This window comes from Platalea leucorodia (assembly GCF_965183815.1).
Source record: "Platalea leucorodia genome assembly, chromosome: 13".
Taxonomy (NCBI): Eukaryota; Metazoa; Chordata; class Aves; order Pelecaniformes; family Threskiornithidae; genus Platalea; species Platalea leucorodia.
Genome location: NC_138835.1, coordinates 15784894 through 15808513, shown reverse-complemented (window position 1 = coordinate 15808513; position 23620 = coordinate 15784894). Strand labels below are relative to the sequence as shown.

Here is a 23620-nt window from a genome sequence, read left to right as displayed (position 1 = left end):
TGAGGAAGGTGCTGCAACAAACCCAGAGTCGCTGTGCATGAGCGTGGGGGGCTGAGCGCCCCAGAGGCCACCTGGAAAAGCAGCAAACTCCCAAGTCTGCAGATGAAAGGCGATGTGCTGGTCCTGTCCCCTGCCCTGCTGCAGCCCCCAGCCCTGCTGCAGCCCCTGGCTCCGCTGCAAGCTGCAGCCCCCAGCCCTGCTGCAGCCCCTGGCTCCGCTACAAGCTGCAGCCCCCAGCCCTGCTGCTCCCCATGCTGCAGCCCCCAGCCCTGCTGCTCCCCATGCCGCAGCCCCCAGCCCTGCTGCAAGCTGCAGCCCGCAGCCCCGCTGCTCCCCACGCTGCAGCCCGCAGTCCCGCTCCTCTCTCCGCTGCAGCCCGTAGCCCCGCTGCACGCTGCAGCCCCGGCGGCAGCGCGGGAACTGCGGCGGGCTGCAGCAGCTCCTATCGCTCCCTGGTGGTCTAGTGGTTAGGATTCGGCGCTCTCACCGCCGCGGCCCGGGTTCGATTCCCGGTCAGGGAAGCTCCTTTTTTTACCACGCTCTGCCCGCTCCCCCCCGCCCCCGCTCCCGTTACCAAGCCCCCCGCCCCCCCCCCCGGCCACGCACACCCGCACCCGCGGCCACGCACAGCGCGCTGCGGGCGCATGCCCGCGCCCCGCGGGGGGGGTCGGCGGTGCGCAGGCGCCGTGCGCTGGCCCCTCCCCGCCCGCCCTCGGCGTCGCCGGGTCCCGCTCGGTCTCTGGCTGAGGCAGCGCCGCCGCGACCGGGGGCCGCTCGACGCCGGGAGGAGCCGCGGCCGCAGCCTGGGGCCGCCCCCCGGGGCTGCCCGCCCCCCCAGCCCGCCCGAGGGGCGCAGGTGAGAGCGGCGGCGGGGCCGGGCCGCGGCGGGCCCGGCCGGCGGGTGGAGGCCAAGATGGAGCTGGTGCTGGCGGCGGGGGGGGAACGGCGGCGGGAAGGGTTTGGGGTGAGGGGGAGATGGGGGGGGGGGGGCGGCGGGACCCCTGCCCGCGGCGGCCTGCGGGGGTCCCGGCCGCCCGCCTTCCCGCCACATGCGCATTGCTCCCCGGCGGTGCGGGGCCCTGCGGCCTCGGAGCTGCGGGGGTTGAGGGGGAAAAAAAAAAAAACAACCCCAAAAAACAACCCGACAAAAGGCCTGGAAAGGTGAATTCTCAATGAAAGTCATCGGGGTTGTGCCTGAGGCGCGATTCACCCTGACTGGTTTTTCGCTGGGGGGATCCGGGATGGGTTTTGCTTCCCCTTTTATCATAGGATCTTCCCACATTGTTCTGCTTAATTTAAAAAAAAAAAAAAAAAAAATCATTTATCACTGCTCGGATTACTGTGTGCCTAATGAGTGGCGTATTAGCAACGGGAAGTAAATCCAGCCTTTATCGTGAGAAACTTGCAGAGGCAGCATAATTCTATTTATCTGTGCAGCGTCTTCTGGTTCTGGAATTAAGAATTCCGGTCAGGTAATTCCGGTGATCCGGAACGCAACGGGACGAAACGGAGACGGCGACTTCGCTGGTAACGCCTCGCTCTCGCTTTTGTGCTTTATCCGTCCCTCGCCGCTGTACACGTAGTGACACAAAGCCGTTGACTCTATTGCCGGAGAGTGTGACACTGATGGAGCCGTTCCTCCCTCCGAGAGCAAGGTGAAAGCCACAGAAAGGAAAGCCAAACGTTTTTAGATTAGGTTTGTTTTTATTGAGGTATTAATTTTCGTGTGCTGTGAGACGTTGCCGTAGAGCTGTGTATGCTTAATATTCTCTCTCCTGCGGTAAAGCTTAAAAAAAAAATGGCATAAATTTGGTACATCATCTTACACCGGTAGGAAATAATATAATTCCCCTAGCTGATCTCTGCCCGATGTCCTCCTGCTAGCTTGTCTTCAGCAAATGGAAATGTTATGTATGTGTTTAAATATCGTCTTAGCTTGCTGCTATTGAAGCAAAAACTTGCAGGCCGCGTTCACCCAGTGGCTGACCGGTGGTGTTTCACCCATTTCATTGGGTAAATTAAGCTATCAAAAGTATGCAAATCTGCGAGGATTTCCTTTTGAAATGCGTCAGGATTGTGCCTATTTACATTCTTGAATAGTAGCAGCCACCCTTAAGTGGAATTTATTTTTTCGACCACAATTTCAGTAGGGGCGTTTTCAAGTTGAAGGCATCTGTTGGTTTCAGGCTGCTCAGGATCACTGTTTGCGTTTTGGTTTGCTTTTGATGGAAAATGATGGAGTCCTTATCTAAGAGATCCCGAGAAATAGGTGCCAGATTCATTTGCGTTAATGAATTATCTCTGATAATTCAAGTACGCTGTGCTCTGGGAGGGAGAAAAGAGGGGAAGCAAAAGCTGGAGTTGAAGAGGAATTGACTTTAATGTATAGAGCGGAGGGAAAAGAAGTTTATTTTTATTGAGCAGCTTCCTGTGGTTTTCTCGCAGCGCTGTAAGGACTTCGGAGAAACTTGTCGTGATGCTGGCTGTGCAGAATCTGCTTTCTGGATAACCCCAAGTTTGGAGATGAGATTTTCAGTCAAACAGCTTTTTATAAGCATAAATAAATGCTTCTTTCCCTCCCTCCTTTATTCCATCTTAGTGATTGTCCACGGCATTTAAATGAAAGGGGAGATGCTGCAACGTGGTCATTTTCCTCCTAAATTTTTGATGCCTCGTGTTGATAAATGGCAGGCTGTAGGTTGGAAGTGCTGGTGAAGCCGAAGTAGAGATTTCCCAGCTTCGCAGGGGAGCTGTGTGCTGTATTTAACCCTCTTTTATCAGCGAGTGTCTGAAAAAAGTAATGTCATTGTAGCATGTTTTGTCTCGTAGCATAGACCTTACATATTATTATTCCCAAGAAGCATAAACCCTTTTGGTCTTTCCTGAATGCCAAGCAGTCCTCTCCCCGGGCAGCTGGTGGTTGCTGTGCCTTGGTTTGCAGCTGGATTGCAGTAAGTTGATGTGGTTTGGTGCAGTCACCGGCCCGACTTCAGTTACGAAGTTACCCAAGATGGTTGGAGCCTGCCAGAGACTTGGTTTTGCCGCGGAGGATCAGAGCAGGGGTCGAAATACAGCTGCGATGCCGACAAGCTTTTCTTACGGTGCCGTATGAAGGCATCCGTCAAGTCAGCGGCGTTCCTTGGATCTTCATACTTTGGAAAAAATTGAGTGGTACCAGAATAAGACTTAGGAACCCAACAGTATGAACGCTGATTTTGAGACTTTTGGCCTAACTTGCAGGTTATGCTGTTAGGGAGGCGGTAGCTGTCAGCAGTGATGTTGTTAATCATCATATTTCTTCTCTTTGTGGCCTTCAAGAAAGATTTCTGCCTGTGTTTAAGCATTTTGATAGCGAATACTAATGGAAGCCTAGCTGGATTACTTAAGAAATCATGTTTTAGGTTACATGTAAAAAGTTGATATGACTTTTTTTTTTGATGTTAAGAATTCAGCTGCCAGAATATCCTCTCTGGGGAAGGGGACACAATTTAAGAACGGGAGGTGGTTTTGCAAACCTTGTCTGTCTGTTAAATGACTTAACTTATAATAACAGTACTGCAACTGGCCTGCACTAATTGCCATATTTCCCTCTTTTGATCGGTTTGCCAGTGTTTTCTCTTTTTTAAGTAGCATTAATGTTAATAACCGGCTAAAAATATTTGTTCTGTATGTTTGGGAAGGGAAGGGGTCGGCAGAACTTGTCTGCAAAGCGTATGCGTGGGACTGAGCACCGGTATCCTCCCCAGAGCATGCAAAATGGCATCTGCCAGCATTTTCACTGCTCTCCCATCACACACACAAGCATGGGGGATTAATTTAAGGTAATTTTAATACGCTAACTGATTTCCTTCGCAGTTTGATCGTGAGCCGTGCAAGTCCTCTTTGTTTGGCTTTGCCGCTTGCGGTTCCAGCTCAGGGCTCTGCCGCAGCTCCGCTCACGGCCTCTCTTCTCCTCCAGGTTTACCTGCCAGGGTTGAAAACGAAGCAGCGCTAGAGAGGGATTGCCTCTGCCTAGGAAGATGTGGCTCTCCGCTGGTCTGAGGAAAGGGCGTTGGCAAGGAGCAGGGTGTGTGCAGTTTGGCGAGGCGCTTGGTTTCCGTGAGGTGACCCCCAAGTTGGAAGCAGATGGCCCAGAGGGCTGCAGTGGGCCAGTCTGCGGTCTCAGGAAAGAGTCGTGTGGCCACCTGTGCCGTCAGACAGATGGGTCGTGGCAAGGTACAGAGTGAGGGATGAGGAACATGGCTAACGCTGAGGGCCAAAGCAAAGTCTTGCAGTGTTTTGGTTTTTTTTAACATGAAAAAGTTGTTTTCCGTGTGCTCCAGTAACTGAAGTAATTTGAATTAAGCAATATTGGTTTAGAAGTGTCCGTGTAAATATTATTTGCATATTTAGCTCCCTAGCTACCTGTCCTGGCCATCAAAGCTCTTCCACGCGTTCAGGATGATTTGGTGACTGACTGGAGGTTTGCAAAAGAAAAGGCTTGGAGGATAGGAAGGAAGTTGAGGAGTGATCTTGGCGCACCTGGTCAGCGTTTGCTCTCGGCAGATTGCCGACGCTTAGAATCTCTCAAGAGCTGCTTGTGAATTCTTACCATTGTTTTAATGTATTTTTTTATCTTTATGGTTTTGTTACTATGTCAACTACGATGTGTTGATGCCGGTTGGCTAACCAGGGACTGCTTTTAATCTTGAAAGACAGGAGTTTGAATGGTGTTAAGTCTTAAGATTTACTTAGAAGTTCAGTTAAAGTATTTTCTTCATCAATAAAAACATAGGAAGCGCAGTTGTTAGAAAGTACGTGTTTTAGCTTTGGAGGCACTTTGTTTCCTATTTCAGGCAGTGTAAACTGATAGAAAAGAACGGCATTCCAGAACGAAAGGGCCGCAAAAGATTGTTTAAATATTTTTAATGAAGTGATGGTAGCTACCAAAAACCCTAACATTTTTTTCTTTGTGTGCATAGAATAGCTAAATAATAATAATAATGATTATTGGTGTTAGATTGCAGGGGTTTTAGTGTATTGTTGATGTGTAGGTTTTTCTTGGGAGAACACGAATAAGATTGCTGTAGCAGATGTTCAAATTTCTTATGTCCTGGCAAATTCTCCTAATTGCATTTACTTTGTATCTGCATTGCAATAAAATGTGCCTTTTTAAAGTCCTTTTCTGCCTGATTCGGTAATGCTGAAGCACTTTCAGTGCCGGCACGTTGTAGGGCCAACTGTAAAATTTCAGTAAGTTTTTCTTCGGGGCCAACTGTAAAATTTCAGTAAGTTTTTCTTCGGGGTGGAAGTTTGTCATCCTCTTGTGCACGCGTTGGTAGAAGGAAATGGAAGGCGCGTGGTGCGCGGCGGTGCGGTAGCTCCCGTGCAAACAGAACGACTCTTCTAGGCCCAAGTAAATTTAAATTAGCAGCTGCTATCTCCTCTTTCATAATCCGTTCAAAGATTTTGTAATGAGAGTAGAGGTTTTTGATGAATTTTTTTCTTTTTAATATACTTCAGTACTGTGATCTGAACTTTGTTGGATGAATGGTTAAGCAAACAAAAAACCCGGTGGCATTTAGTTACCTCTTATCAAAGCACTGGTAAAGACCCAGCGGTTTTTTTCATGACATGATGTATAGTTCTGTTTTAAAAATTCAGCGCAGCAGTACAAAACGAGCCATCGCGAGTACGTTTTCATTAACTGGTATTTTTGTGATGGTCTGATGGCTTCTGACAGATGAATGATGCAAGTAAATAGTTCTCTAGATCTGATTGCAACGACAGGCAATATCTAATACCGGTGGGGAGAAGTTGATAGCGCAAAGCAGAGATCCAGCCAGCATCCCCCGCCTTTCTGGGCTTCCTCTTCCCTCGAGAATATATACTTATATATCTGTCAAGAACCGGTTTTTGACTGCCTGCTCTAGGAACGCTGACTTACACCATCCTGCCTTTCCTTCCGTCACGCGGGACTTCGCAGTCTTTACTTGGTTTCATCTGTGTCTTACTAAAGTTGCGTTAGGTGGTAGGGATTCTGGAACAGTTGTGGCTTTTACAGGACAACCTGTAGAAAAGGTGAATGTATAGGACCTGTATGGTGATAATACTTTGCAGGACGGATAGGAAAAGTCCAAAGTTTACTGATCTCATTACAGTAGCCGATTATGCAGTTAGAAAAAGTAGAAACTTGCACTGGTTTTCTGTTTGCTTTTCTCCTTTAAATTTAAATTTTTGGCTGTATTTCAAATGAAAATATTCTTTTCCCTTCCATCTGTCATTACATATTTTATGTCTTAACGGGATTTTCTGTTACTGTGATGGTAATATCTTAGCAATTTTATTTATGCTCAGAAATAGTTGGTAATTTTTGTGTCACGGTTGCAGTGCATGGTGTGTAACGTGGGCCTTTGCCTAGACTGCGTCAGTCATTAAAGAATTTTCCTTATGAATCTGCTTCTTGTGGCAGGAGGATTTACTGTAAAAACATAATTAGGTTTAAAGCTTCTTGTAGAGGGGAGAGGGGCTTGGGAAGCCGAACTCCAGCCGTTCTCGTGGGCAGTTACTGGTGACGGTATCTGCAGTAATCCAGAAGATGCCGGGTTCAGGAAATTCATTCTACCAAGCCTGGGTTGCACCAAGTGAGATATTTATAATTTCAGGTTGCATCTGTTGTTACTTGATGGTGTGCAATTGAGGGAATGTTTGTTTTTTTTTAAAATATCTTAAGAAATGTCTTAATTTTTCTTTACTTCTCTGTAGTTAGGAGGTCAGCGTGGAAGTTGGCGGTCCTGCTTCTGACGTTTAGAAGTACGGAAGGGGGTCAGCGGACAAAACGGGACGTGTTAAGATCTCGTCCAGATACTGGAGCACGGCAGCGTGTCTTTGGGAGACACGCGACGCTGTGATAACAGCGGGTAGAAGGGGAATAAAATTAATGAGTGTTCATGTGCTTTTACAAAGGGCGTACGGGATCCTTGTGAAATCATCTGGTATCCGCCCAGGGAATTGAAGCAGTACTTTAAGTTCTGCTCTAGTTCAGGTCCATCAGGGACTGGAGTTATCCTGATGCAGTTCCCGGTCGGATGGATAACCGCTTTGATCCGAAACGGTCGGACTGATCCGATACGCCTCAACTGCCTTGATCTACGTGACGTTTCGGGCAGGGAGCGCAGCTGCGTGCTGCGAGCTCTGGGAGAGGGTGAGATGGTTCAGCGTGGCTGGCGGGACCTCGGTGGGAGCAGGTCTCTGTTTCTTTTCCTTCTTGCCTGCACGGTTTAGCTTTTGCCGCTCCTAGATCCTCCGCTCTTCCCAGCACCCCCTTGGCATCTCCTCGCCTGCTGCTCCTCGAGGAGGAGGGAAGGGACCACGAAATTGGTCGGTGCCTCCACTGAGATCTGAGGTGAGCTGTTTCTCGGAAGCTATAACCAGACATATTTCCTGTTCTAAATTGAGTTAAAAAACCAGATCCATTTACTGTTCAGAGCAGTGAATTAAGTTCCAGGTTCATTCTGATTTGCTGTTCTTTGTGAACTTGAGGAATATTTTCCATCTGATAGCTAAGGAACGAGCTCTGTCGCACAGGGACGCTGCTCCTCTGCACGTGTACGATTCTGATGTATGTCTCAAGGAGTTATTCTGGTCCGAGCAGTGAAAGAAAAATAGGTGGTGAACCATGTCTTTTCTTCAGGAAGTTTCTTTTATCATCGTTGGGGGCTGGTCTGACAAACGACGAGTCAGTCGGTCATTCTTTTGAAGGCCCTAATGTTAATGTTGGGAAATAACATTCTTGCGTTGAGTAGACCATTTTTATCACATAGCAAAATAAATGCATATTGAACAGAAATATTTTGCCTGGACAGTAATTAGGGAAAATATTTATCTTCCTTAATAACTGACTCCCTCTTTCTTTCTTTTCCTACAAAGTTCCCAATTTCCACAGTCGCTCACTTCATTCTTGTTGCACTCTTAAAAATTGCTTTGCCACAACGTTTGCAATTCACAATTAACTTAGGAAAAACAGGCAAACAGAGTTAATCAAAAGGTGTTCGGAAAGTGCATAGTTATAATTTCCCAAGCGTACCTCGGTATTTCGCTGAGTGGTTTGGATAACAGGGGCAACAATCAACATGACTTTATTTTTTATTACTGGTCCTGAAAGGGAATATATGTTGGATGAAATATCTTGCATGGTGAAAACCCAGCGTCTTCTGTTGTCCTATAATGTGCTATTCCTTACCCCGGTTTCTTGCACTTTATCTTAAAACCACGTTTCTTCCAGTGACTTCTGTTGACGTCTTCCGCATAAAGCCCAGTTAGTCCCTCTTGCCTGTTTAAAATTATCTTTTTATGATGACTTTTACTCTTCCTTCCTTGCTGTTTTGAGGCTGTTTAAATGTGTAGATGTATAAAATACTATTTAAAAATAACCCTGCGTGAGGAAAGGTGCTGTTTTGCAACTAATTCCTGTTCCTCTTGAGGATCTTCAGGAAGGCGTACTCTTGGTTTGGGGAATACGTGTGAGAAGAACCCTGGGTTAACGTTGCATCGGCAGCACCACACCATGTATACAGGCAGGCTGAAGAGATGTCTATCGTACCGTGGTGGTAGTTAGGATAAGGGGGAGGAATAAAAGCATCACTGTCACAAAAACTCTAGGGTTTTCGGGCTTTGTTCTCAAGTTATTGCTTTAGGTGGAAAAAAGACTAAATGTGGTAATTCTCTACGCTGAAACTAAAAGTCATGTGCAGTGTAAATGGCAGTGATTAAATTATGCATCAGTACAATAGTGGCATTTTTGTTCTAAGTCCCCTGAAGTGTGATTCCACTCTGAAAACTTGGTTTATAAACTGTATATGCGTTTAGATTTTCTATTTCTTATCCCAGTTATAATGTTAGAAAACTTAGTTACAATTAAAGTCTAGAACATGGTTTTTCCTTAAGTGCCAGGTTTGCAAACTAAGTCTACGGTCTGAAACTCAAGCTGTGTCTTTTCTTGTTAATCACTAGTGAGTTACTGGGAAAATCAGTAGGACAAACACCATTCTCAGTTGCCTTGTTATTTCTAAATTATGGGCTTGCTTTTTTTTTTTTCCTTAAGCAGCCATAAAATACTGTTGCCATACTGAATGGTGGAACGGAGGACATCCTTCATCACAGTTTGCAGATTAAATGTATGCAAAGTGAGGGAACAGTGGAAATAAATATCAGTATGGTTTCTGTAGGAGTAGTACAAAATAAATCTTTTTGTTGTTGAAACCACGCTGTATAGTTAGAAAATACCAAAGAGTTTCTCTCCTGTGAGAAAATGTCGGTGTAAATTAAAACCACTTTTCATCCAACCCCGTGATTTGTTTGGATATTTCTAGGCAAATGAGCCGGGTCGAGACAAAGTACAAGGTCCTGAGAACCTTGCAATCCAGACTGACTCAAACATATGAATTTTATACTGGTTAATGTATTCTTGGTGTGTTATAAGAATGTAGTTACATTAGCGATGGATTCGTAGTGACTTTCTTCAGTGCTGTGAAAACTGGTTTTGATCGCTAGGGAATAAATGTGTCGCCTGTCCCCAGGTGCCCGCTGCTGTGTCCTGCGGTGTGTTCACCTCTGGACGTGGGCTCTGGTTTTCTTCACCTAAGATGAAACAAAAATATTTGCAATGAAGGCATGCCCCTCCAGCATCGCCCAGCCTTCAAAAGAAAAGGAATTTTCTTGTATTTCCCTGCCAAAACAACAAGTAAAAGTTTGAGTGATATGAGCTGTGCTGTTGGTTTGGATTTTATTGTGAAAATCTTTAGTCTTAACTTTTTACGCTTCTAAATATCCGTGTGCTGGGGAGTTGGATGGGGCAGGTACGAAACTCATCTCCTCGTGCCTTTTAAACCGTTTTCTGTAACATCTGGCGCTATCCAGTGAGGAGGAATCTGTTGTATGACGAGGACTGAAGAATGTCCTGCATGTCCAAAATATATGTTTTGTTTGTTTGTTTCTACCAATTAGTTTAGTAAATCTGGATTTATGACTTGCCATTTCACTTGCTGTTTTTTCAGGTCTGTTGTACCGCTCCGTGCTTCCGCAGGGATGCGTCCGATTTGCAGAATTGCGGGGTGCGCTTTGAGGTCTTGCGATCGCTGGGGGAGCGTCGTCCTCAATTCAGATGAGACCGGCTGCGGAAAAAAAAGCAGTTTGTGGTTTCTCTGTCGGTTGGCAGGTTGTGTTCGGGGCAGAGGTTTCCCTGGGGGCTGGAGATGGGCTGTTGGGGAGCTTGGGCTGCTTGCCTTCGCGCTCGCCCCCTCGCCCTAGCACAGGGTTTGCGTTTGAAGGGTTTGTACCCCGCAGCCTGTGCCCGCTTTGTGATCAGGGGAGCAGTTATTCCTGGTGATGGCTTGTTTGGGGTTTTTTTGAGGCTTGACGGGATTGTGCGGTCTGGTGGCAGGCAGTGCTCCCGTTGGTATTGCAGCTTGTTCGCAGCAGAGTCTGGTGATCCTAGAGTGGAAGAGAGCACGCAATTTAAAAAATGTTGTGATTATCATTTTAATCTGTAGTTCTGTGAAAGCAGTGGTTTTGAGGGTGTTTTTGAAAGTTGTCCAAAATGTTATTTTCAACCTTAAACATCTTTTACAACACCGATGGCTCTGTCCTGGCGTGCTTTTCTCAGCTGCAGGACTGCAGGAGCGACTTCGTATCGTGTTTGTGATGTTTGACCAAGAGGCAACGGTGGTGATCGGTGCCCTTACGCCAAGGACCTGGCACCCGAAGGTGCTGTAGCTCTGCTGGCCTGGATTCCTGAGCCGTTGTCACGGCTTGGAGTGCCTTAACGTGAAGCTGTACAGATCGCTCAGTTGCCAGAGCTGCATCCGAGAGTTACGTCAGCGTGTATCTCTTGAGTAGAACAGGTTGTTATTAACACTTACGTTTATTGGCGGCTGGGTGTCCTCGCTGGGCACGACCACCACGCAGCAGTTGGTCACCAGTACAGCTTTTCTCGTCTTTGCTGGCTTTTCTGGCAGTGCGGTGTTGGATGCAGCCTTGCAATGAGGAAAGGAAAATGAGGGGGGGAGTGTGGTTTTGGTTTGGTTTTGGTTTTTTTTTTTTTTTTTCCTGCTAACTATTTCTTATTAGTATTCAGTGTCATCTGAAAAGATGACAAATCTGTTCTGCTGGTTTTGCCTTTGTTTTTTTATGTTCTAATGAAGAAATCTTTGAATATATGTTAGAAGCCCGTGTTTTTCCGTTTTTTACGGGAGGAAATGAAAATGTTCTTTTCTCTGGCAGTTTCTGTGAGGAAGTGAAATAATGAAATGGTGAAGTCTCCTCCCCACTCTCCCCAAAAACTGGGGAAATACAGTTGAGCAATTAGGAGAAGAAAGGATTTTTAGATATGCTTAATTTTTAAACTTTGCAAAAGAAAAAAAATCTTTGGAACTAAAGTCTTCCCAACTTAACTGAGCGGATACCAGTGGTGCTTGAGTAATTACGCATCTTCTTAGGCTGGGAGGACCTGATCAGATACATGAGGTAAAAGTAAATTGGAAGAAAAAAGTTTCTTTTCTGCCTGTATTATTAAGGAAATAAGCTTAATTTTTAGAGTAAAATCTTGTAGATTACTAAAAACTAATTATCCTGTGAAAGAGAAAGACAGGCTCTGACGTTACAGAGAGAATGACATTGGATTCCTGGGGGTCGTGTAAAGGCATTTTAGCTTTTCTTTTCCTGAGGTAGGTGGCTTGGTGGGTGGTTGTTTCTGGAAACTTGGCTTTATAAATTCTGCTGTTCAGTTCTGCTTGTTTTGCTTTTTTCTATTCATAACTTTTTGAGAGGAAGATTTGTGTGCTTGGTGGGGGAAGAGAGGACTATTAAAGAACCAAATGGCAGAGACCAATAACCTAAAAACAGGGGTAAAGTTGCTCAAAGGGAAACACCAGCTGTGATCATTTTAGATGGGGTTGAAGATGTGTGAATTACCTTCTGCTGTCCGTACAACCCCGTCTTCGTTTTTGCTTTTTTGCCCATTAAAATAAACCGTGAATTTCAAAGTCGTTAACAAAAACTATTCATGATTGAAACTGCCAAGAGTGTTTATTTGACAACAAAGCGATTCCAATCATAAGTTAGTTGTGAAATAATTTTGGTCTGCATTTTGCAATTTGTAAAACCATACTTGTACATTATTTAAATTTTGAGGGGGGGAAACCCCTTATTGGCCTTTTACAGTTGATAGCAAAAGAAGATAGGAACTTGTTTTTTCTCCATCTCCTGTAGATGGGTACAGAGGGTAATCTTCCCCTGCCCTCCCAGATTAATTTTTGATAAATCTCTTTTTCTTTCCCTTCGCTGACCGGCTTGTAGTTTGAAAGATGTGTTCATGTCTGGGAAGATCACCGCGTCATTTCTTTTGCCTCAGACTGCTTATATGGCTTTTTCAGATGTGCTCTGTAAACTCACTTTGTTCCTTCTTTTTGACCAGGCGAAAGCTGCCTGTGCTGTAAAAAGCCGCCGCTTGGACCGGCGTTGTCTCCTTAGCCTGTTGCTAAAGCTGGGGTGATTCCGCTGGGTTTGTTGCACGCTTACGGCTTCGTGCCGCAGAAGACTCGCCGTAACCCGCCGAAGGTGGCGAAGCGTTTGGAGCGGGCTGTCCGGGGGTCGGTGGTCGCGTTTGGAGAAATGATCCAGTTGCTGAACCTTTTCTCACATGAGCGAACAGACATTTTTTTCTCTTATTGCTGTTTAAAAGCCTTTAGTTGCCTTGCCTACAGGTGTGACATAATAGTATAAATCTCATTTTTATGTGAGTAAACCCATCTGTTTGTTCCAAGACTCTTTATATTTTAAAGGTTTCATGTTTCGACTATATTGGTATAGCCATTAGCGATATGATTATTTTTTTTTTTTTTTTAATTGATATAGTTTATTCAACTCACCTAGCACGAACGGAGCTGTACCTCTGTATTGATGCTTTTGAAGAAGTGTAAGATATTTCTTTGGAAGAAATAAGTGACATCAGTATCACTCTACCCACAGTAGTGAATATTGTGTGTTTTCTGATTTGTTTTAGTGAACTCGCGTGCTATGAGTAGTTACAGCAATTCAAACGCTGCGTAGATTTGTATAGAGAAGCAATTAAGAGTCATAATGAGGCAAGCAAACAGAACTACTGTTTTTTTCATAAATTTCTAAATAGCTCAGGAAGCAGATGTAGGGTTTTTATAGCCGTATATAGTTTGTGACACTTGCACTCTGCCATAGAAACTACTGTAATGCCACAAACAATAATTTAATTTTGCTGGAGGATTAAATAGGAGCAATGAAATCACAAGTAGGGAATCTACTAAAAAAATCCAGGGTTTTAAAGAGTAATTCTTTTAGCTGAAGAGACACGATAGAAAATGTGAATCCTAATACTTTACATTTTTCCCCCCTAGTATGGAAAACCTTCTTTAGTAGGTTTGAATCTTACTCTTGTATAGGGTACAAGGTCACAAGTTTTTATAACAGGTTGGTCAATCAGACTTAAATGGCTAAATTTTAATCTGCTAAGCTTATTAGAGAAACGATGCTTGTACCGCTGTAGTTAAGTTTGTCAGAAGTTTCAGTGTAACATCTCTTTCAGGCGTTAATGATGGATGTTACACTGATTTAGACTTGAATTTAGCAGAGAAGTTGTGTTGTCCCAGATTTCATTTACATAAAAGCTCTGTTTCTGTGTTGTGGGGTGTTTGTTTTTTTTTTTTTTAAACTCACATTTAAGAGATTTTAATGAAGATTTTAGTGTCATAGTCTTTCACTGTTGGAGACCTATCTTCTGTTCCGACGGAAAATGAATTTGGCCATAGTAAGATTCTTTTTTGTGGGAGAAAGATGCATACATTTGAAATTAATTCCCTGGATACTAGGTTAGCTTTACATCAGGATTTCCGTGTTAAAACAGAGTGTTTTTATGGATAGGAGATTTCTCCCAGGACCTGTACCGAAAGGCTGCAAACCGAATAGCAAAATTTAGCTAAAAGTCTTTTGTGCTTTTGTGCTCCTGAGTGCACTTACTAGCCAAGTTGCTTTACCTTCAGCCTTTTCGCATCGTTTTTCCCATACTCATCCATTTTGCAAGTGGCGTGAGCAAGCAAGGATGTGAAAGTAAAGACTTGGGAGTTTCGGTTTTGTCTGTTTGTTTGTTTGTTTGTTTGTTTGTTTTGCCTTAAGTGCAGCATTAATTCTTTAAATACTTGAGAACGATAATATAGCTCCCATACGTGACGGAGATGGATTATGAAGCAAGGTTTCCTAAAGATACTTCTCTCTTTTTGTTAGCAGCCTACGGAGCCAGGTGATGACAGTTCTGGTAGTAGAACTGTTCAATAAAAGTGGTTTTCCTGCATCTGTCGGAGGAGAAACAGATATGCTTTTTATCAAAAAGAATAGATCTGAGAACATGTCCGATTTCTGTGAGGAAGAGGTAGTATATATCTCTTGGTTAGAGGAAGAAAAGGTGCTGAGCACTTATTTATGGTCACGGTATATGGGGAAAAAACGGTGTTAGATAAATCGCATTCAAATTTGCAGGACAAACGAGGCTGGAAGAGCTGGTTTTGGTGTCAGCAAAATGATTGAAAGAAGAGGCAAACTCCCGAAGCGTATTTCTTCATTTGTGTTACAAAACTTATCGCAATTGTTGTGTGTTGCTGAATTTAGTTTGCATTTGTGTAGCTTTGCTTGCTTTTGTTATCTTATCTCCATCATTCTTTAATCTTTTCTTCTGATTTGCGTACTTATATTTGTATTCGCCGCTTCTTAAACGATTGCGTATTCCCTTCCCCAGACTTTTTTGCTTTGAGTTCTTGTGTTTTTTGAAACTGGGTAACGTCCATTAATCTTGATTTTAAACGCTTCCGTTTCTTTTCTGGCAGCCGTCCTTTCGTTTTCTCTCCTTTTGTTTGTATTGTGAATATCGTGTAATAAGGAGGGAAGGTAGTTACAAGTAATTACAAGCAGGGTATTATGTAGAGCTCTGGGTTAGTGGATCTGGCCTGCCGAATAATGAGATTGGATGGGTAGATCAAAACGTTCCCGAGTCACTAAATTAGGATTGCCGGTCGCAACAGAAACCAGGCGAGGGAAAGCCCGGGAAGCGTGCTGCGGCCGGCCGCCGCGCTGGCAGGGAGCGCGGTGCGGTCAGGGAGGGGTGATGCGAAATAGCTGGCACGGGCTTCTCATGTGCTTCGATTTTTTTATAAGACGTAGGTGCCTTTGGAATTTATTTTGGTCTTGTTATTTCCAGCTGTAAATCAGGCTTTCTGCTGTTAATGAAACTTCGTATTGGCGTAACTGAGAGACTGAAGAAAATCTTGCTACTTGCATCCGTATTAAGATAAAAAAATTACTTTTCTGTATATTCTGAGTTCTGTACCTAGCTAGATATTGTGTACGTGTGCTATAAAAAGTAAGGACTTTTCTTCCAATGGAGTTTTGACGAGGCCTGGGCCGGAATCTTGTATTTGAACTCTTTGAAGCTTCAATCCACACATCATTGTATTTTCATTTACTTCATTATATCCCAAATGCTGACTGTAGCAGGATAGCTCGTTTTGTCAGAGGCAAGCAAGTATAATCAAATCTCCAAGGTACGTTTGGACTTTGCTTTCTTCTCCTCTTTCACTCGCAGATTTCCAGGTGCGTACGTCCATAAACTGAGCATACTGTGGCTGTTTTTCAGTTTGACTGTCGACATTTCAGAAGCTCAGGTTGCTGTCTGAAACAGAGTTAGGGGTGAATTTAAAGATGGTCTTCATCTAGGTACGAAGGCAGAGCTTATTTAGGAAAAAAAATTACTGTGCGTCGGCTAGCTGGAGATTGAAAGGGAAGATTTACAGTGGCCGCAGGCAGAACTGGTGGCCTTGTCCATCTGGGTAAGTCCGCAGAGCCTGGGCCGAGACGCTGCTTGCTAACCCCATTAACACCCGCAGCTTTCTAAAGATCCCTTTAAAAACGTTCTGTTGTTGATTACTTTGTCATGAAGGAAGCGGTGGGCCGGGAACGTGGACGCTTTTATAGGTTCACAAAATAGGACATTTTTCATCTGAGAGGTTAGTCCACTCTTTAATATTGCACACGCTCTGTCCGAGCGTGAAAGTTTAAATTCTGCCTGTAGCTTGTGCACTCCCCGCCTTTCATTTTCTAGGAAAAGCCCTTTGACGGTATCTATCCAATGAATGAAATAGAGCCATCGACAGTAAGCTGATTATTTCGTTGTTGGTTGGTTCATTCTTATTTACGGATATGCTGCTAAGATCAAGCAGCTTCTTAGAGATTGCATAAAACAAATTCTGTGGTCAGTAATGCCAGCAGCTTACTGGGTGTATTCCCAGCATCTCTGTTTGCCGCACCAGAACCTTCAAGTTCGTGCAAGGCGTACTTTTTAATTGAATGGGGAGTTTATTTCTCAAGTGCATTCAGGGCTCGTTCTTTGGAGTCTGTCGAAAGGGTTTGGGTGATGACTAAGCGATGACTTGCCGGGTGAGAGCTGCTCCAAAGTCCCACCGATGCGGTTTGTTGTTTGGTAATCTAATGCATAAGTGACTTTGTGATTAATGACATGGATTAGATGTATCCTGTGCCTGCTTAATTGGAAAGATATTTTAATCTGTTGCGGTGATTTTTCCCTAAATTTTTCCATAGCATCATCCAGCATTTCCTAGGCTCCTCTTACCCATTCAGTCGCTTATTTTCATGCGATCTGGAGCAATCTGCCTAACTTTGCCTTGACCGCTGGAAGAAGGGGTTTGCGTTGCCGGGTCGTCTCAAGTTCTCGTCCTCCTTCTACGCCGAAGTGGGACTTGTTTCTTCTCCGGGTAATCTGCTCCAGGACTGTGAATAGGTTAAAACTGTGGTTTTCTTGATGGAAATTTGTCCTGGCAAAATAAGCTGGTGTTGCTCTACAGTTTAAGCACGTGAACGAGTTTTGAGGCCAGGCAGCGCGGCATTAGAAATGGCATAGTGACATTCAGCTACTCCGCGCGCTTGCACGCCTCCTTCCTCTTAAGGAGATGTCCATAACTTGGGAAGAAGGGCGCTGTACAGACAACACTGCTTTTCTATTGACATTTTAAAAAAAAAAAATGATGTTTATTTGTCGGGAAGGCGTCCGAACGCCACTGAACCTCTCCGGGCTGTGGCTGGCCTTGCCCCGTGCTGGTGCCTGGCTGCTCCTGGCAGGGTGGCAGGGCAGGCTGCCGCCCGCTGTAGTAGCTAAGCTTCTTTAGCAGTCTCTCTCTAACAACATTACAGATTATCAAGACTTGAAAAACACGCTTCTCTTGTTTTAAGTACAGATATTTCACAAATGCCTAAGTTGAAAAAGTGCAAAGCCTTAAACAGATAATGGGCATTAGAGTTTCTGTGCGACCGGTGTCTTTATTTTAGATAAGCGTGTGCCTTTCACATGGTAAAAGGTTTGGGAAAAGAGGCTGAAGCTACAGATAAAAGCATAGAGCCCTTCAATCTATACTTTAAAATATTTGTAACTTGCTTTGACAGCTAATCAATTCTAAAGATAAGTATTTACATTGTGGAGACTTACTGTGGTGTAAAATGTTTTGGACAGTAAGAACCCTTGTGTTTTATTCTGGACTTTCGCACCGAGGTGGCATTTGAGTGAAAGCATAATGAAAATATTTAAATGCAGCCTTTAAAATTTATTTTTTGATGCCAGCTGACCGTGTCGTGGGAAGGCGTGTGCCTGTTAAACGCATCCAGAGTGCAGCATGCCTCCACGTCCCCGGTGGCTTCAATACGTACCTGCTTTACCTGAAAATTCAATAGAAGTATCCAGACGGTTACATTTTTGTTATTTCACTTCCGTCTTGTCTTCAGCGTATCGCGAAGGATTGTTGAAATAACATAATGGGATGATAATTTTGCGGTGAGCCCTCAGCGTAAGAGTTTGTGAACAACTGATTTGCTTTTGTTTTGTCTTTAGGAGATTCAGTTTTAGAGGTGTGTGGAGGCTGTTACCACTTACCGTGGAATATTCGAACTAGGCACCAGGTAAGTACTGTATTTTTTTATTTCTTGTAGCTACTCATTTAAATGCAAAATAACAAAGTTCAAAGTTTCTTATAGAAATCTCTAATACCTCACGAAGCCAAGCTTAAAACACCTTGTATTTTTCTTGATAATACAATCTTGTATATGTTTCTCTCCTCTCCCCTTTAAAAATGATTTTTTTTCACCCTCAAAAAATACCAGATTGTGAGAATGACTCTGAATGAATCTGAGACAGATGGACAGGATGCGGAGGCCAGTGGTGCTATTCCGTTTTTGTGATAAATCAATATTTACTACAGTGTTTTCTGGCTTGGTGGTTTTTTTTAGACTTTTACTAGTAAATACTGGTTGAGATAGAATAATTTAGTTTAAGATTAACACCTGTAGTTAATTTTATGCACTGGAAATCTTTGAAAAGCTAGTAATCTCAAATTTAACTGACATTATATTTTACCACGTGGTCAGTAACCAGAAATGCTTTGTGGAATACAAATCTTTCCTAAAATAGTCTAGAGCTTCCTAAAGTTGTATAGTAAAGCATCGACTAGACATAATTTTTGTAAGAGCTGGCAAAACATCATTGCCAAGCTAGACCCTTTAATCATCTGCTAATATGCTCTTAAAACTGTAATTGTGGAGGGCTTGACAACGTTACGGGTAGTTTGTGTTGAAGACAGCAGCCTACCTCTCCTTCCCAGCACCTCCAGCATGGCTCCGAGTTTGTCTTTCTCATTCCTGTTGTTTCTTATTTGTCCCTTTTGGAGAATTTCTCTATTCTCTGTGTTACTGGCAACGTATGGAAAGACTGGGAAGCTGGTTTGTTTTTCTGGTTCCAACCAAACTCATTTGCAAAGGTGCAGTTTGGATAGAGAGTATCCATTAAGGTTCATGACCTGCCATTATCCGATGTCTAGTGGGTAAGTATCATTTACCCTGTCAGGAGGTGGCGGATTTTGTCCACGACAGCGGGATTTCACTTTTTGGAGCAACTGTTGACAGCCGCATTCCCTACGTTGAAGACGGACGCTTCACTGGAATTGTTGTGAACAGCATGTATTTAAAGGTCTGTGCATTGGCGCATGCATTCAGGGTGTGATTTCCCTCCCCCAGTAGCTTAATCTTATGAATACACAGGTATTAAGAAAATTAAAATTCTGGTGGAGATTGTACCCCAAGGTCCTGCTGTAGTAGTATTTTTAAAGTTAACATTGTTTGGTTTCCTCTGCCCCTTCTGATTTTCATCAGTGGAGCTGAACAGCCACAACTCCTTTCAAAAGCAGTCTTTCCTCCGGGGAGGGAATTCAAGCGAGCGCCTGTGCCTTTGTGACTTGCGTGGGAAAATGTACAGAATTAATTGGGAATGGGAAAAGTGATGTTTCAGGCAACTTGGTGCTTTACAGTTTCCGGAGGTTTGTTCATGAATAAATGCTTAATGCTTCATCCTCGAAGTGAAACGAAAAGTACCGCTGTTAGCCTGCTTTCGGATGCTGACGACGCTGAAATATCGTTGATAACGGCCACCGAGTTAGCCCTCCATCCCTTTATTCCTACGAGGCGGCTCTTTCTCGCAGGGTCCGACAGCTGCGATTCGGTGGCGTTGGAAGCATCTGCTCCCCGCGTGAGCCGCGTCCGTAACCCCCGCCGCCGTCCCGCCACGCAGCGAAGCGCGTTTTCTCGGGAAAGTCGATCCCCCCTCGCTGCCCCCTTCCAGTTAAATCCTTCGCAGCATCTTGCGGCGGGGTCAGATGAAGTTTTAGGCCTCCCTCCCTGCTTCTGGCCACCAGATCTGCCGTCATGCTTTTTGCTGGTGGCATCCGTTGGGATGTTCTGCGAGTATTTAATTCCCTAAACTGGCAGAGAACTACTCCTTTTTCTTGGCTGTAATAATAGTTGGCCATTTTAATGAGTTAAATACAACTTATAAAAGGGTCAGCAGACCTGGCAGAAACTAAGATATCGCCAGTTTCATGAAACTTGATAGGATTCTTTTGGGAAGCTAAGAAGAAAATTAGTCTTTCTAAGGTTCAGTTTACCATTGATGTATTTAAAATGTTAAGGCTGGCTTCCTTCTATAACCTACCAGATATAATCTTAGTTTTGCAGCAAGGTGGTACCAGTTATACTTACCCGGTCATGCTGAAAACAGTTGCGTTTTCTGGTAAAGCTGACTAAGGCAGGGTATTGTGGTGCGCAGATGGTTAAAAGCTGTGCTGTTTAATCCAGGGGATTACCTTTCTTCAGAGCCTTCTGAGAGAAACCTCTTCAGGGCATCCTGCTTCGTCAGAATATGTAGCAGATGGCTTGTTGCTGCTGAACACAACACTTTTTAAAAATACAGAGCAGCTTTCAGTACTGTGAATTAGAGCCACTTGTAAAAACAGTAGGACAGATAATATCCTGGTTTATGAAGTACTCTGAACTTAAATAACTTTCACCTTTGTTGTCTGTTTCGTATTTAAAAAGCCAAAGGTTGCGTTCCTAGTGATAATACTCTTCTGTTCCCTTAAATAACCAGCTTCCCAGATGAATTCCCGTCCCCACCTTGTCCTCCCCTCTTCTGCCAGGGCCAACGTGTCCATTTCATACCGGTTTTGAAAAACAGACACCGCATTACACCGAACGGCAGATACCCTGAACTGTTCAGATTGAAGCGATTAAAGCTTGCAGCAGTGTGGAATTTTATTCCTAGGCCTGTCTTTATTCTTGACAGGCAGCCTGCAGACTGATAGGCATCGCCTGGATCAAATTGAATTCGTTTTTATTAAACAAATTGGCCCTAATTTAACAGTGGGGATTTTATTAAGCAGAACATAGTGTATACCTGTGATCTGCAGCATCTGTGCACCAAGGGCATGTTGCATTGATTTTAAAGGAAGCCTGTTACGCCTCAGTAGAGCTACAGACTTCAAGCAACACAAATGTTCGTAACGCCCTCGAAGCTCCAGTTTGAAGCCATACCTTCGGAAGAGCCAAATTAACATGTACAGTCTCAACCAGGATGCTTCCCCCTCCAACCCCGACTTCAGATTAATCCCCCAGGTCCCTGGCAAGGAGCGGCAGCGACAGGCGCGCTCGCCCCGGCGGGATGCTGCTCGCGGGTGACGGGAGCGACGGAGCGACGGAGAGCGTGCTGGGGAGGCCGCGGGGACGCGGTGGTGGGAGAAGCCGCGCGGGGCAGCCCGGGCCGCGGTCAGAGCAGGCCCGCGCAATTAGCTAGATTACCAGATAGACGTCAGGCTCATCAGTCTTTGACCTCAGCAGTGGGACCGCTCGGGTGGAGGGGGCTGGGAGGCTGCGGCCGGCTCGACCCATAGCTGCGGGTGGGACAAGGCTGTTGCGGAGGGTTGCGCCTCGTGTGTTCCTGGATGTGGGATTTCTTTCCGGAAATACATTTTTTTTCCTTTCACTGAATCAGATTGTGCCCAAATAAGTGAATCAGTTGTATTGTGTCTTGCAGTACTCAGTAATTTTCCTCTCATACAGAAACCTTTTGGTAGCCAAACAGTATCCTTCAAAAGAAAAGAAGAGATTTTTTTTCTCCCTACTCACATATTCACCTTCCAGATTTGGGGTGTATTTTGAAATCTTAGCCAAAGCATTAGGGTTTAGACCTTTTATTACTAATAATAATTTATAACTTCCTTATTAGGTAGCCTTTAATTAAACTGCCAGTGACAACTTGAAGGAAATCAGATGAGTTTCCTAGTTTAGCTGGTGTATTCCAGTCAAAGAAACTGGACGTAGTGCCCGGCGTTAGACTGATCTGACGTCAGAGAGGCCAAACGCAGGAGAGCAGTTAACAGCAGGCTGTGAGATGAGCGAGAAAGTCGTAACGTCTGTACCGGCGTCCTTGCCAGCTAGTCACACTTGTGCAGGCGTGCGGTGCCCGCGTGTTGGTGCCAACGGAACCGTGTGTTTTGTGAGGCGGGTATCAGCGCTGTGAGGTCGCACCCAGCACCCGGCAGCGCAAGATGCGATGCCCGAGAGCGTTTCTTTCAGGTAGCCTTTTAAAAGCTGAAAGTTATTAACTTTGTTACGTAAGATAAAGGGTTAAATTAGAAAAGTCTGGTGCTTTAAATATCTTTTTCAAAGACTACCTAATCTGGTGTAGGCTAGCTGTAATGACATAATCCAAAAATAGCCAGTAGTCTCCTCTTCGATGCTCATCCTTGCTGCGGTTCTGCGGCTAAAGAATGGCAAACGCTAATCGCCTCGGGATGTCAGAGGACATAACCGTATCTGTCCGTGGCGTGGCACGGGGGAGACCTCGCGGGCCTTTCACGCTTGAATTTGCAGCAGGAGGTTAATTCACGTTCAAGTAGCGTGATTTTGACTATAATAGATGTTCAGTGTTTGAGCCGCGGCTTTAAATTATTCGAGAGATTCCCCCCCGTCTCGGTGGGCAGGCCTTCCCTCTTTCGTAGTGGGATGCGCAGACCCAGTCAAACTGGGTTTGTTTGAGGGATTCTGGTCGACCTGGTGTCAGTGATGAGATGGGAGGCTGGGGTTTCGGGAGGCGTGTGGAGGATTTCTTTTTTTTTTTAAATGTAATAGAATGTGTGCAATTGAAAATACAAACAAAATCGCTTACCCCTATGCAAGCGTGGCGCAAAAAGGCAGCCTTGACGTAATAGCAACCTATCTGTTGTCAAGCTGTTTTTATAGGTATTATCACGAATAACTTATCTTAATATTAAGACTAAGAAAGAAGATGAAGTAGCTTTAGGGATGTGCACGTAGTACATATCTATAGCTACACCTCAGCTGTTGATCTGGGGTTTTTGGAAGGAAGAGTTGAGTATACACAGTAGTGATTCTAGGGTGCCTGGTGTGCTGAAAATGTAATAGTGATTTTCACTGATAATTCACTGTGGTTTGTAACTTTTTTGCTTCCACATATGTTAAGAGCCTTTTCTTTTCAAAGCACATTTAAACCTTATAAAAGATGAATTTTCACGGGGAAGCTCTGGTTTCAAGGCTGACGTTATTAATGAGGTCTGTGTTGTTCTTGGTTTAAGCATTTCTTAATCTCTTTTTTGGCAGGGGCCGGTTCTCTCTTCAGGTTAGTTCAGGATGGCAGACCAGAGGCAACGCTCGCTCTCGACCTCTGGAGAATCGTTATACCACGTGCTGGGGTTGGACAAGAATGCCACTTCAGATGATATCAAAAAGTCATACAGGTAAAGGTGCAAGTTCTACATCTGTTGCCCAATAGCACAAATAGCTTTAATTAAGTGTTCAACACATGGCATATTTACATATAGGCTCGAGTTGGTTTATTTAAACCTTTTTGCAAAAAAAACCCAAACACGTAAGAAAACCATGTGAAAATATGGTTGCTTCTTGCAAAAATTGGTGCAAAAACCTCCCTAGGCTTTGTATGTTAAGTGCTGTTAAATTTTTACATCTCGTCTCTAGTAAGTTAAATTCTCAAACATGCAGTACCATTCTGAAAGGTCTTTATCTGAAGTTGAAGAGAGTTTTAAGACAGTGTGATCAGAGTTAAATTCTTCATGTCAGGTAGCCTTGTGTCTGGCTTACAGAGACCGCAGATGGGCAGTATTGCCCTTTTGTCCATCATTTCCAATTCTGGCACAGT

The 23620-nt window shown here is 44.4% G+C and overlaps 1 protein-coding gene across 2 annotated transcripts in view; it reads left to right on the top strand.

Annotated features, from left to right (window-relative positions):
* The first annotated feature begins 770 nt into the window (after positions 1–770).
* Positions 771–23620, top strand: part of DNAJC5 (DnaJ heat shock protein family (Hsp40) member C5) — a 28725-nt gene continuing 5875 nt past the window's right edge. Inside the window, exons 1-3 of one of the 2 annotated variants that reach the window (XM_082325533.1) lie at positions 771–856; positions 17954–18021; positions 23065–23201. In XM_082325533.1, coding sequence (XP_082181659.1) covers positions 23095–23201 — 107 coding nt within the window. In that variant the 5' untranslated portion in view covers positions 771–856; positions 17954–18021; positions 23065–23094. Of the gene's footprint in view, positions 857–11466; positions 11503–17953; positions 18022–23064; positions 23202–23620 lie in introns of those variants that run through there. The other variant, XM_082325534.1, reaches the window with a different exon arrangement.